General features: G+C 41.4%; 2 protein-coding genes across 2 annotated transcripts; one reads left to right on the top strand and one right to left on the bottom strand.

Moving 5' to 3' along the window:
- The first annotated feature begins 12,983 nt into the window (after window positions 1-12,983).
- On the top strand, window positions 12,984-13,832 carry LOC135432343 (uncharacterized). The gene is made up of 2 exons (XM_064688005.1): window positions 12,984-13,091; window positions 13,508-13,832. Exons 1-2 carry the CDS (start codon window positions 12,984-12,986, stop codon window positions 13,829-13,831), a joined length of 432 nt encoding a protein of 143 aa, XP_064544075.1. The 3' UTR covers window position 13,832.
- Window positions 13,833-13,879: 47 nt separating this feature from the next.
- Window positions 13,880-14,627, bottom strand: LOC135431926 (larval/pupal cuticle protein H1C). The gene is made up of 2 exons (XM_064687349.1): window positions 14,475-14,627; window positions 13,880-14,395 (listed from the first exon to the last, which is right to left on the bottom strand). The coding sequence occupies exons 1-2, from the start codon at window positions 14,484-14,486 to the stop codon at window positions 13,973-13,975; spliced, it is 435 nt and encodes a 144-aa protein (XP_064543419.1). The 5' UTR covers window positions 14,487-14,627; the 3' UTR covers window positions 13,880-13,972.
- Between the last annotated feature and the right edge of the window lie 545 nt (window positions 14,628-15,172).

Genomic DNA, 15,172 nt, shown 5'->3' with positions numbered 1-15,172 from the left:
TCCCACAGTTAAGATTCCTTTCTAAATCTGCGCACGCACATGATTATCAATCAGCATGTTTTTTCTTTTTTCTTTTTTGTGTTAACTGATTGACAGTCGACGATCTCGCCGTAGGTGTAGGCAAAACCATTCACAGCTGTCCCCCATGCAAATGGACAGACAGACAGACAGCGCATTGACTAAATGTGGCCCCGTTCAGCTGCAGCTTCAGATTCAGCTCCATTTACACAGCGATATTCCCGTCCAAATACGCACAAATACGGCTTGAAAAATCGCACTGCTTAATAGCTGGCAACAAATTGCGAATGGCCAACAGAGCCTGGCCTGCCACTTTGTTGCTGGACATTTGTGCATTAATTTTTTCTTTAACTGATTTCTTATCGTCGGCACGGCGTACGCTGCGTATGCGTAACTCGCGACTAGCCGCCAAATCAATTCGCATCGCAAATGCAAATAAATTACAAAAATAAACTAAGTTTTTTTTTTGGGGAGAGAGTTCCCAGCTAGGAAATGCCCTGTATGTAAGCTTTCCACTCTGCTTAATATTAAGGGAAGTTTCTAAATGAAAAAAAACTGCGTATACTTAATATTCTCTCTAGCTACACTTTACTGCTCAGTAGCATGTATTACCCGCCTTTGCCAAGCAAAGTATTTTTCTTTATCTTGAACCAATTCAATTGAAAAACAAAATAATTGTATTTATTTTCATTGATTGCATACACATAACTCACATATCTAGCTCTCGAAATCTCTGAGTTCCTTCAGGTTATTGTGTTATTAACATAGAAATGTGACTAGCATCTCTTAATGCTTGTTACCTAAACTACCTCAACTTTAGTATACCCTGTGCGTGCATTTCTATGTTACAGGGTATATGATAAATAAAATGCACTCCATGCTCGAATCATATTTGAGCACTCGCTTTTTAATGGCCTGCCAGATTTCTTAATAGCCATTCTTAATATCTTGCAATCCTGCCAACACTGACCCCCCTCCCCCTCCCCTCCCTCCCCCTCCCACCCCGCTGCCATACTCTTTCCGGGGCACGCCTCATCATTTTATCTGGCAACAATCTGCAAAGTCGGGTAGCCGACTGCGCAGCATAATCAATGCAAATGCAGAGACTTTGTATGTTTCTCGATTTGTTAGTTGTTTTGGTTGTTGCGATAAAAAGCGATTATACAATCGGGCGTAGGCCTCTTGGCTTGAGGCCCCGGCGGGGCCTTGAGTGGCAGCTGCTGAGAGTCTTGATTCTGCGCACAAAGCGCGCTTAAAGTTTATGGCGCATAAATCAATCGACAAAAAAAAGAAACAAAAAGCGGTGGACAATTCTTTTGGTTTGGCGGTGCCCAAAATCTGCATATTGACGGCAGCTCAACCCTTCACCGGACACCTCGAGGCAGCGATTTGCATGTGTCGCAGCTTTATCGATATGCAAATGTCCAGCAAATCGAACGATCAACTGGATTGGCATAAAACAGGATACGAGTTGCGTGTGTCGTATCGAACCACCCAACCACCCAACCACCCACTTGAGTGTGGCCCTCTTGTGGTTGCGCCTGTAATTGCATTTTAATGGCTTTTGCGGTTGTTCGCATTGTTCGCATTGGGCAACCACATCGAGTTGCGGTGGCATGCCACAAGCTGCCAAGCTGCCAAGCTGCAAGCTCTGACTGCAACACAAATCACGAAATCAGACTTCAAATTAAAAGCCGTCAATTTTTTTCTCTAATATCTGGCCTATGATTGATGTCTTTTCGATGGAAATGCAACAGGGACAAGAAATCAGCGAAATCCGAAAATTTCACAAGTCAGCAACTGGAACTGGATGTGCACTGTTTAATTAGCATGCAATTGACTTTAGTTATTATTTAATTAGCTACGTATTTTGCATAATTATATGGTGCGCAACGGTGACGCGGCCAACGTGTCCACCAATTAAGTATACCACACGGTGGACGCGGTCAAGGTCGCGCTGCTACAGCTGCCGCAATGTCGTGCACGTTACAGCGACAACTACAACAAAAACTAATAATAATAACAGCAACTGAAAAGTGTAACAATGGCAAGACAATTGAAAAAGCTAGTAACAAAATTTTTGCTAGAATACCTTCAATTCACAGCCCTGGCAAAGCCCGAAACGGCGGCAGCAACAGCAGCAGCAGCAATTGCGACGAGCACATATTATGGCCATTATAAAACAAGAAAACAAAAACATGTGTGTTAACTATGACGAAACTTGAATACTCTAATAAAAATATAAAGTGAGTCTCACAAAAGTGAAGGGAGATGAGAGAGACTGAGACTGTGACCGAGATCTGATCTGATCTGAGCTGAAGAGGTAAACTCTATGCTCAGATGCTTTCTTCTATCCCAAGTAATTGAATACTCTAACTGGCAGAGTACTTCAATATTATTTGTCTTTTGACATATTCCTTCTGTTGAGCAGACTGTGCTATATATGTTTAAGTAACCTCTAGAATAAATACAAATATCGTATCAGATTGACTGTATAGATATTTTTTAAGAACCTTTCGTTTCTCTCATTAGCAGCATTTTTTATTAACTTCAGATTTGCCGAAACCTTGTCACTCGTTCGCAGCTTAAGCTTGTTGCGAATTTCAACGCGTCAAAACATCGAGAAACAGCAAAAGCAAGCTATAACAAAAGTTTAAGCTCTGAAGTTTATTGAGCAACTGATTTGGTTGCAGATGCGGTTCATGTTTAAATAAAACAATGTACTTCCGGACTCGAGCCGATTCAGTTCAATTAAGCCCGCCAGGCCTAGATGAGTTACTCAGTCATCAACTGGACTCAAAGCCCAGGCAAGTATATGATGGGAATAATTTCTTGGCCAAACGCCATACTGTTTATAACTATCTCCCATAAGTCTGTATGGTCGCAAATGTATCGGCAATATCCGTATACCCTCTCTGCTAGGGCATGCATACCAAACTTTGTCTTTTCATTAATGAATTTAAGAGCGACCCCCGTTTGGCTGCTGTTACCAGCTGTCCGCTGTCCGCTTTGGAGTCACCTTCGACTTGGCCACGAGTTAAGTGCCGCATCGTTTAGCCCAAGCTGTGGCAATTGGCCTGATACAACGCCTTTTGCCTTGTTGACCAATTGAAGTTCTTTTTGGCCAACTTGTTGCGCAATTGACGCAAAAACAAAGCACGTAAATAAAGTAGTTGTTGCTGTTGTTGTTGCTGCTACTGTGCTTGTTGTTGTTGTTGGCCATGCATGCTAAATTTAAAGTCTGCGATTATTTGACAGCTTCAGTGAGCTCCGTTTGCCGTTTCAATGCAAATTGCAGAATTGGCTTCATAATTAAGTAGTTTTGCCGGCCGCCTGAAAATCTCAACACACGCACAAGACCAATTTGTGCAGCAACAGCAACAACAACAGCTGCCACGCCCCTTGTTTATGCTCGTAAATTAAATTCGCAAACACCCCAGCGGCATTTCGCTGATTGTTGTTGTTGTTATTGTTGTTGTTGTTGTTGTCTGTCACCGAAATGTATGCAAATTGTTTTGAACGCATTTTTCATGCACACATCGTCATGTGATTTATGTGCTCTACAAGTCGCACACGTCCTTAGTCTAGTCGCCGATTATTTGCCTTTTAATTGAATTTGCTTGACGAGTGGCTGCCACACCGCCCTACGCCCCCCCCCCCCCTCCCCCCTCCATCCCTTTGTGTCCCATTCAACTAGCGCGACTTTCACTTTTGTTGTTGTTGTTGTTGCTGTCTTCTAATTGCGATTGAGTGATACGTGTGAATATCGAGCGAATCATTGACTCGGGATTACTCACCCTGAACTTGAAGTTACGTTTTGTTGCGCTGAAACATGCTCATTATAATATAAAGCGCACACCTGTGGAAGGTGCCCGAAGCAGACCATAATATGATGTGGCAAAGTTGATTTCCTCTGCTCCAGCCCCGACAATTACTTCTACGAATAGTGTGTGCACACACTGAGCGAAAAAGCGGGCTACATGGCTTTAAACGAAACACAATTTCAATTAAAAAAACATTTTATAGATATTCCGTATCCATGATAAACCAATAACAATAGAATAACAATAAATAAGATATTTGCCTCAATTTAAAGCAGCCATTTGTTTCGCTCAGTGTAGCATTTGTAATAGCAGCAGAGCAAACAAATGCAAAGACAGACACAGACAAAAAAAATGAAATAAGAACACAAACGGCTATAAAAAGTCAATTAGACTTAATGATAGCTGCGGCTAAACTACACATTAAATTCGTGTAGTACGCTGATTGAGTCAAGCCACAGAAATCGCCGGATCCGGTTTGCAAGCGCGGACTTGGGGACTTAAAACTTCTGTAATCAAGGAAGTTGCCAAGTAAAAAAGCTGGCCGGCAACAGTTTGTTTGGCAAGCGACGGCAAAAAGTCGACGTTTGCGTCGCGTTTTGTGTAATTTGGCCATTAAAATTAATAAGACAATCGACGTGACGCCCATCGAAGCGCGCAGTTCCAGAATTGACCAGAAGACCAATTCCATTAAAATCGCAGGTGGTTATTAAATAAACGCCTAGACCTTATTACGCGGCGTATGAGTGATTTTTAATGCCAGCTGATATGGCTAAGACCGGCTAATAGATAGACATGTCCGCCAAATGTAATCGCATTTTCCAGCGTATCTAACTGCCAACAACGGCTCAGCACGACACAGCCAACAACGCAATTGGCCGCGGCCCAAAACTTGGCTATTTCCAACGCTAATTAAGCCGCATGTTGCATTGCCCACAACTGCCCCTCCATCCATCCATCCCTACCTAGCTGCTGCTGCTGCTGCTGCTGCTGCTGCTTGCAATTCCCAGCGGGCAGCTGTTTGTTGTCAATTTCTATTAATTAAACCATTTAGTATCCGAGCACTTCACCTGTCCATCCATCAGTATTTTGATTATGTCAGCGCAGCTGAGTTTAGCAGGTAATTTAATTACAGAGAATATCTGTGTCTTAGCTATGAATGTCACTATGTACGGCTATGCCTCAAAAAGATCTCTTAGATAGTAGTACACGAATATATTGTTTTTATGCCAAGGCTAAATGAAATCTAATATATTACTTCCTCGAGTTTAATAAGTAATTTTCAGGTGAATAATTTTTGATTTCAGAATCCACAATTGCAAATTGATAGTAGGGATCCCTACGAATTCAAAAAGGTATAACATTTCAAAATCTGACAGTATATACCCAAGATATTCAATAAGAATCAATAAAAAAGTTTCGATTTTCGAACCGACCCCGAATTTGAGAAAAAACGTGACGTAACCCCTTGCCATTTTGTTGATTTTGGTGAAAATTTTAGATTTTCATTATTTTGATGCCAATCGATAGTGCTGATCCTTACGAGTCCAAAATGGTATAAAATTCCAAAATCGGACATTATTTGGCCGAAATATTCCCAAAGATCATCAAAAAAGGTTGACTTTACAAACGAATCGGTTTTTGGTCGAACACTTTTTTGAACCCATCGATTTTTAAAATGTTTAAGTGCCAATTTATAGTAGGGATCCCTACGAGTTCAAAAAGGTATAACATTTCAAAATCTGACAGTATTTACCCGAGATATTCAGTAAAAATCATCAGAAAAGTTTCGATTTTCGCACCGACCCCGAATTTGAGAAAAAACGTGATGTAACCCCTTGCCATTTTGTTGATTTTGGTCAAAATTTAGATTTTCATTATTGCCAATCGATAGTACTGATCCTTACGAGTCCAAAATGGTATAAAATTCCCAAATCGGACATTATTTGGTTCCATTGAGCATTCATACATACATTAGTTATGAAAATAAAAAGCCATTAATAGTTGCTGGAATTTAGCATCTGATAATTGGGAGTTAACTTCGCTTTTTTTGTTTAATGCAATTATTTAGAAAGCAGCTATTAAATAAGCTTAATAAAATATGCTTAACGCCCTTTCAGGCTCCCCCGGGTCAGCAGCTCCTAATAAAAGCATGTTCATATAGAATGCGGAGGTTAAACTAACAGAGTGTTAAATTGTGAGTGACTTAAGCGGACCGGCGCACAGAAAATAAGCAAGCGATCAAAATTCGAGTGAGAACCAGATGCGTCGCATTGCCAAGCATGCACACCCACACAAACTCGTGGATGCGCAGAGATGAGCCAAAGCCAGAGATAAGCAGTCAGCTGTTCGTGTGTGTGTTCGCTGTCATTTTTCGACTTACGCTCACGCGCTCACGATTCTTCTTGGTGCTGATCGCTGATTGGTCCAATTAATAACTGCTGGCAGCGATGTTCTCTGAGTGCTCTTCTTTTTGAGCGCCGCTTTTATGGATCTGCTCAACTTTGTTCTGAGTCAGTGTGGCCCTATTAGTCAACAGGGCATGTTGTTCTGCGAGCGCAGGTCTATTAAGCCTGTTATTATTTTGTGGATGAGATGCATAAGTAGATAAGGCCCTAGCACACAAACACACACACACGTCCGTGCATATTTGGCAATTCTTTCCGCATACATGCATATGTTAGGTAAGTGTTTTTTGCAATTGATATATACTTATGCTTGTTACTCGAGTTGCAGTGTGCCGACCTTTGTCGGCAGCAGTCGAGTAAAGTTGTTTTAAAAAAGTCATATGTGAACACTCTCAAGTAAATGCCATCAGTATCTCTATTGGTATACGTTTTCGGACTTGTACGGGTCGAAAGTAATAATAGCCATACAAAATATCATATTCTAAAGTGTGACAAAAATGAAATCAAAATTTTAAAGAAGTTATTTCATTGACATGCCTCATTGCTTGCAAAAAATTCGTGTGAGCGCGATGAATAAGAAGATAATGCACAAGCAATCATATACACATGCATATGTATGTATGTATTTGGCGATTCTCTCTGCACACAAATGTTTGGGTGTGTGTTTTCGCACTTTGATATACACTTATGCTTGTGTATGCTTGCCTATGCGTTATCTACCTTTATGCGCCAGCTTCTTTCCACTCGCGCAACATGATTTTGTTTTAGTTAAAAGGCAGCAGTCGAGTAAAGCTGATTTCAAGAAATTACAAGTGAATATTCTCAAATAATTGCCATCCGTATCTCTAATGGTATACGTTTTCGAAATTGTACGGGTCGGAAGTATTAATAGCCATAAAAAAAATCGTGTTCTAAAGTTTGACAAAAATGTAATCAAAATTTGAAGAAGTCCATCGATTTTATAGACTTTCCCCAATTTTAAAGTGTTTATCCGAAAGCGATAAAATGTCAGTCAAAGTTTACCAAAAAATAATTTTCTTCTTCTTCAAAAAATTCGTGAGAGCGCGATGAACAAGAAGATAAGAAGATAATGCAAATATACGCATACATATGTATGTACATATTTAGCGATTCTCTCTGCCTACATATGTTTGGTTGTGTGTTTTCGCAATTCATATCTACTTATGCTTGTCTATGCTTCTGCTTTATCTTCGCCGACTTTTGTCCACCTTGCGTCCGCGCAACATAAAGTCGTTTTAGTTAAACGACAGCAGTCGTGTAAAGTTGTTTTAAAAATTTAAAATTAACAAAAATTCTCAAGTAAATGCCATCCATATACTCTAATGGTATACGTGTTCGGACTTGTACGGGTCGGAAGTATTAATAGCCATGAAAAAAATCATATTCTAAAGTTTGACAAAGCTGGAATCGAAATGGATTTTATAGACTTTCACGAATGTTAAAGCGTTTTTTTTTATTGTGGTTTTCTCCTCACTTCGCAAAAACTTCGTGAAAGCGCGATGAATAAGAAGATAATGCACAAGCAATCATATACACATACATACATATGCATGTACATATTTAACGATTCTCTCTGCATACATATGTTTGGGTGTGTGTTCTCGCAATTGATATATATTTATACTTGCTTGTGCGTTATCTACCTTCGAACGGTGATTACTCCAGTTTGTGGATTGCTTGCTAAGTTTGCTGTGCGCCGACTTTAGCGTGTAGTCAAGTAAAGCTCTTTAAAAATATTATAAGGGAACATTCTCGTGTTAATATCGTCCGAATCCGACTCTAACGTATCGTGAATATCAATTGACATTTACAAAAATCGCTTTCTGAGGTTTGGTAACATAAATGTTGTTACTAAATTCTTGTCGGCTCTGAATTTTGAAGTCTTTCACGAAGCCCAAAAGGTAGAACCTTCCGAAGTCAGACCTAATTTAATCGATATTTAAAGCTTACAAAATAATAATTGATTGTTTTTTTTTTTTAATTTTGCAGCTTTATTTGCCATTGACAGGAAAACATTCAATAACGTTGCTACCCGAATGACCTTGGTTATTCCATGCCACGGATATACCTTAAACAAAATCGTTTTCAAATTTTGACCAAAAAGGCAATGGTTATATCAAATTTGTTACCAATCTGCGTCGATTCTCAAATCAACATTTTGTGGAAATCTGTCGACTCACGAACGTTAAAGGTATGTCTTTCCAAAGTCGGACGTTTACAAAAACTAATATATTTTTTATTGTGTATTTTTCAGCCTAATCTGCCAACGTCCATGGACAACATCTAATCAGCAAATAATGATGTCGCTTTTAGATCGGCGGAATCAGCCTACGCTCATCTACTGTAGTGTCTTGGCGGCTTTCTGATCGATTGCCTGTTCGGCATACGTCTGGACACGATTATCCATATGCTCATATTGCTGGTGGGTTAGCTAATCTTTGCCAGCGGCGCCATTATCGACACCTTCTGGCTAATGATACTCGGCCGAACAGCTACGCGGTGCTGTGGTTTAAGGGCAAGGAGCATTTAAGGCAACATAACTCCACCTGCGGATGAACATGGACAATATTTAATCAGCAAATGATCGCTATTCATGGTACCTAGTTGACCGATATATCCTTGGTTATTACATATCATGGATATAGTCCTAGCGAACCTAAAGGACCAAGTTCTTGCAAAATGCGCAAGAACATGGTTCAAAAATATGTATGCTTTTATTTAACAGCCGTCCCCAGCAACAGTCCCGCCCCCTCGATGGTTTCTAGTTGACTAACATATCCTTGGTTATACCATACCATCGATATAGTCCTTGCAAACCTAAAGGATCAGATCCCTGCAAAATGTGCATTGAAATGGTCCAAAAACATGTATGCTTTTTCTTTCAGGAGCCCTTTTACATTAGCTGCAGCTGCAGCTGTTGTTTAACAGCCGGCTTACAGCGCTCATTTTACATAAACTGCTACTTAACAGTACTCATTTTAATTGAGTTACATTTTTGCCCCGTAATGCTATGCAATGAAATTTTTATTAAAACCACTCGTCGACCTTCTGGGCATTTATGTTCGCCTGGTACTTGAGCGGAATTTTAGGCAAATTTGGGACCGGCGGTGAGAGTGCCCCTTTTTACTACGTCACTTTTCGGCCGCAAAAATATTATTTGTCGACCTCCTCGGCATTTCTGTTCGCCTGGTACTTTTGGGAAATTTTAGCTAAAATTTGGGACCCAGCCGGCGACGAGGGCGCCCCTTTTGGGTATGCAACGAAATTTTTTCGGCAGCTAAAAAATATTTTTTGTCGACCTTCTGGGCGTTTCTGTTAGCCTGGTATTTTTGCAGATTTTAAGAAAAATCTCGGCAGCCACCGGTTGGCAACAAACTGACGTCACGAATATGCAATAGGTATCTAAAGACCGTTGATTTTTGAATTTTTAAATAAAAAAACAGGAATTTCTTTGTTTTATTTTAAATAATTGATTTATTTATGTTTCAACTTACAAAATTGTTGTTTTTTAAGCTAATTTTCTTAATTATTTCTCTTAAAATTATACAAAACGAGCATAAATCATAATTTTTGCTTAAAATAGCTATATTCGGCTTAATTAAAGTCCGATCCTGGAAAAATTTGCTTTATCAGTCGTGGAGGTCCTTAGAGATCATTGTAGTCCTTAATTTGTTAGTCTGAAAAGATAAAAACACATTTAAATTAAACAAGTAAATAAATATATAAAAGCATTTTATGTATGGAAAAAAGGCTATAACTCGGGCATGTCCTTGCAGATTTTCAAAGGACATGGTGCGTTAGGATCGTATATACCTTCTGCATCGATATGCATCATAAAAATATGGGGTCATCTAAGAATCCCAGGACTTGTATTTTGACTTGTAAAATTTCAGTCGCGACGCGTACGGAAATGCCCCGAAAACACAAATCCTTAAATAGCTCCTAAACCACAGGGACGATCTTAATGAAATTTGGCCAGTTGGTAGTCCTGGTTAATACAATTTTTTTGACACATGACTCGCAAGGATACGCAAGGATACAGCCGAGTTATAGCCTATTTTCTTCAAACAAAATCGTCCTAAAAACATTTTTGTCTGAAGGACTTTCGTCCTTTGGGTTGTAAATTCTTCAATGAGGGGGCGAGGACTATATACTGGCCAAAGGACATCCCGATAGTCCTTCAAATGGCCGAGTTAGCCCGGATATTTTCGATTTTGGCCAATTTTGCGACTAACCCCCTGGGATAAATTTCGATGAAATTTGTTGTCGAATTCTGGAAATTTTTGAATGCCAATCGATAGTCCTGCTTCCCACGAGTTCAAAAAGGCATATCCTTCGGATATCCTTCAGGATTTGGCCGAGCTATGGCTAATTAAAAAATGTCCTTTTTAGAAAATTGGCCATATTAAGGAAACGGCAATGACGATTTTATTGTCCTTTGGACAGTTTATGGTCCTTGTTCATACGATTTGTTTGACACCGGACTTGTCAGGATCCGCAAGGATACGGCCGAGTTGTGGCTATGTTCATTTACGAAAGAATTTTACTCATGTCTAGGCTGTCTGAAGGACTTTCGTCCTTTTTATTATATATTCTGAATTGGTAAAATAAGGACTAACGGTTGGCAAATGGACATCATGGTCAGCAAAGATACGGCCGATCTACAGCCTTTTAACTCTACAGACATAAATATCCTTTGCTCAGCTGCTTGAAGGATTTTCGTCTTTTTTATTACATATTCTGAATTGGCAGGACAAGGACTACATGTTGTCCAAAGGACATCAGAAAGGTCCTTAAGGTGGCCAATTTAATGTCCTTTAAAAAGACAATAGCAATATCTCTGAAACCGTAAGGACGATTTTGATGTCCTTTGGGCAGATTATAGTCCTTGGCCATACGAGGTGTCTGACACAGGACTTATCAGGGTCAAAATTTCGATTTTTAATTGTTTAATGCCAATCGATAGTACTGATCCTTACGAGTGCAAAATGGTATATAATTCAAAAATCGAACATTATTTGGCCGAGATATTCCCAAAAATCATCAAAAAAGGTTGACTTTCCAAACGAATCGGTTTTTGGTCGACCCCTTTTTTTATCCCATCGATTTTTAAAATGTTTGAATGCCAATTTACAGTAGGGATCCCTACGAATTCAAAAAGGCATAACATTTCAAAATGTGACAGTATTTAACCGAGATATTCAATAAAAATCATCAAAAAAGTTTCGATTTTCGAACCGATCCCGAATTTGAGAAAAAACGTGATGTAACCCCTTGCCATTTTGTTGATTTTGGTCAAAATTTAGATTTTCATTATTTTGATGCCAATCGATAGTACTGATCCTTACGAGTCCAATATGGTAAAATATTCCCAAATCGGACATTATTTGACATTACAAACGAATTGGTTTATGTTAAAAGTTTTGATGTCGGCGACCCCTTGTTTATCTGTTAAATTTAATTAAAAGAAGCGAGCAAGAGCAAAGCGCACATTTTAGCCACATGGTCTCTGAAGGGTTAAAGCCCAAAACAAAACGTAAGCTAAGATTCACAAAGCTTTAAAGCAAGCTTAATATACGAACATGCCCCAAAGTAGGCCACATCTTATGCTGCAGTTGAAAAAGGTGCATAAGTAAAACCGTCAAAATCGAATGCGTAAAAAAGCACCACAAAATGCAAGTGGGTCAAGTAGAAATATACCTGTAATGCCCAATTAAATGACACCCTAATAAGTGCACCCACACAGCTTCGGCCAAGTCAAAAGATATGCTGCCCAGTCCGCTTAGGGCAATTAAAGATGTTTTCTTGGCATTGTTTGGCTCGTTGGCCAAGTGACTAAGTGGGCCAACGAAACGAATACGAATACGAATACGAATACGAATACGAATACAACAAGAACTGGCCACAACTGCTGCACTAATTAAAAAGTTGAGTGGCTGTCAGCGAGTTGTGGCTATGTCTTGATTTCAGCATTTGCGTGTATCTAATTGAATTAGACCCAAAGGTCAGGCCAAATGGGCTGGGAGTTGAGCTGCCCGAAAAAAAGAAAAATAAACCGGCTACTTTAGGCGACATATGTGGTAACAACTAGAGCTGGCAGCGTGTTACTTGTTTTCCAGCGTGACACGAGGTGCTAACAAATAGAAATTCATTTGTGCTAACATTAGTTCACAATACTTGACAAGATGCTAAAATATATTAGTATATACATATATATATATTAATATGATTGATTAATAAATTAATAAATATACAATTAAAGCTAAAAAATGTTATTAAGCTCGAACCGAAATCTGAGACCGTTTTATTTATGATTGGGTGAACTGCAATGAATGAAGGTTCAAAGCAAAGCCCATGAGCCTGTTTCCAAAATTCGAACCAGCTACTATTTTTGACACTATCTCTAAAATTTGTAATCGTGCGTTTTATTAAATATTAATTTTCGTGCAATATCGTTTTGCACGACACGAGCGCAGCTCTAGCATAAAGTAAAGCACAGAGCTGCGTAGAATTGCGTTGGTGGTAGCCAAAAATAGCAGCCAGGAAAAAGTCATTGTGCCGTGGAATATTAGAAGCGGGAAATACGACTACACATTTTGTCGGCATTATATGCTAATGCGATATTTTCGTCTGACTTCATTGTGGAACGTTCAGCTTCTGGTTAACTGGCAACTGGAGCGTGGTGCAACTGCGGCTCCTTGTATGGCACCGGGCCATGGTAATTGGGAGGCCGAGTCAAGAGGCGGGCAGCACAATTGGCAAGTCGAGTCGCGACGGGCCAAGCCAAGACTTATGGCTGGAATTGGGCCATAGCTTAGGCCAGGTGGGTGTGGGTGTGGGTGGGTCTGGCTGGAGACAGGAACCAGCACAACTTCAGGCAGCAGCAGCAGCAAGAAAAAGAGACTAAAGATCTTGGCCATGTTTTGACTGGCGAATTCGAGTCAAGAGCTGCCTTGACTAAACCACTTAGTCGCTCAGTTCCGCCCAAATGGGTCACTAATGAGGCGTCGAGCTTGGGAAAAAGACTTGATGGCTCGATTGTCTGTGCCAATTCTAACGTAAAGAAACCAGCGCAGCTTGGACTATAAAATTGTGGCGCTTCTTTAGTTGGAGGCACAGTACCAAAATTATCGCTCTTCAGTGTTCACCAAGAAAGAAGATGTTCAAAATTGTGAGAAGCTCAAAAACTATGAATATACGCCCGTTGTTTGGATAACTAACCAGTGTATTCTCTTGCAGCTATTCGTGTTGTGCGCGGCGTGCTTGGCCCTCAGCCAGGCTCGGCCCAGCTACTTGCCCAGCTACGAGACAATTGAGTATGCGCCCACTGTGCTGGGCTACGAGCACTTGGCTCTGCCCGCCGCCGTCTCCCATCAGAGCTCGACGGTGGTGCACGAGAAGCGTCCCTATTTGCGTCCCATCTACGAGCATCCGCTCAAGACGTACCATCATCCGACGACATACACCTATGCCAGCAGCCCGTCTCTGAGCTACGGCAGCGACTGGTACGAGCCCGGCTGGAATTCAGCTGCGTTCAGCTATCCCAGCATCTACCTCAAGTGAAGTCTCTGGCGATACGACGTTCCTCAATAAATAAGCTGGTTTGGCGGATTCAAATTCGATTGGTTTTTTGGATTTTATTTTCGTGGGACACAAGTCAACATCGTAGTGTTGGATATATCAAACTCTTTCGTTCTCTCGCTCTTACCAGGCGCTGGCTGCGTATGTCAGCGGTGCGTGGTGCAGCAGGGGTGCGGAGTAGGCCAGCGGTGCGGAGTAGGCCAGTGGCGACACGCTCCTCACATAGGGCACATGGGCGGCATATGTGGCCGGCAGGGCCGAGTAGGTGGCCACCGGAGCAACCGCCGAGTATGTGGCAACGGCGGGCGCGGCATGCACCGTGGTCTTCACAACGGGCGCAACCACATCCTCAACGTAGGGCGTGCTATGCACCTGGGTGACGCTCTGGTGTGAGACAGCGGTGGGCACACTCTTCACGACGGCGCCAATCTTGGCCAGAGCGTGCTCCTGCACATAGGTTGTGGGTGCGGCGCTATAGACCAGCGGTGCGGCAGCCAAATGGCCGGGACGAGCGGCGGCCACGGCGACCAGAGCGGCGAGAACGAACTGTTGGGAGTGGACAAAGGGTTAGGGAACCACTTGAATCACTGGAACCGCTGGAAGAGGCGCCAGCTGTTGCTCTTACCAATTTGAACATTTTGTAGAGCTGTTGTGTGGGATCTTTGACTTGTGTCGAAGGGTAGACTGTGCCAGTTGTTAAATTGTCGCTGGCTTTTATACTTGAACTTCACTTTCAAGGCGCACGCACACACTCACATACTCACAGTGAATACAATGAGTACTCACACTCGCACTCGCACTCGCATTCGTACGTGCCTGAACGGATTCTTGTCTCGCACAAACCAGATTATTATTCGCGGCCAATTTCTGTTACGCACCGCACCGCACCGCACCACTTTGTTGGCTATTTTCGTAGCTTAAACCACAAGCCACAAACCGCGACCCAACCCACTCTTATTTTCATTTACAAAGCGCGGCTCATTAGTCGCACGTCAACCCAGGCCCGGGCTTAACTATTTGGCCCCGGCACGAGTTTTGGAATGTGCGTACATTGACAGCATTTGATTACTTTGTAAACAGAACTCAAGACTTCCGGAAAATTCGCATTGCAATAGAAATTTTCGCTAACTCGACTGGACATCCATATGCGGCATGTGCTTCTATAAAAGCAAGTGAAAAGCTTTCGTTCGACTACAGTTTAATTTCAGCCCCGAGTCCAAGCACCACAAGCATGAAGATTGTCATTGCCAGTCTGGTAAGGATTTGAAAACTACCCCGCACCACCAATTAATGAGGAATTCTCCACATTATTCAGCTCGTGCA

Source organism: Drosophila montana, unplaced genomic scaffold, assembly GCF_035044405.1.
Source record: "Drosophila montana isolate Dmon_TW-CO22-7 unplaced genomic scaffold, ASM3504440v1 contig_1455_1, whole genome shotgun sequence".
In the NCBI taxonomy this organism is placed as follows: Eukaryota; Metazoa; Arthropoda; class Insecta; order Diptera; family Drosophilidae; genus Drosophila; species Drosophila montana.
The sequence above is the reverse complement of the archived record's forward strand: the minus strand, read 5'-3'. Positions and strand labels throughout refer to the sequence as shown.

Bases quoted from the DNA above. Each gene is read 5' to 3' on its own strand.
- LOC135432343 (XM_064688005.1), top strand. From the start codon at position 12,984: ATGGTAATTGGGAGGCCGAGTCAAGAGGCGGGCAGCACAATTGGCAAG. The intron at 13,092-13,507 runs GTGGGTGTGGGT...ATTCTCTTGCAG, and splicing joins TGGGCCATAGCTTAGGCCAG to CTATTCGTGTTGTGCGCGGC.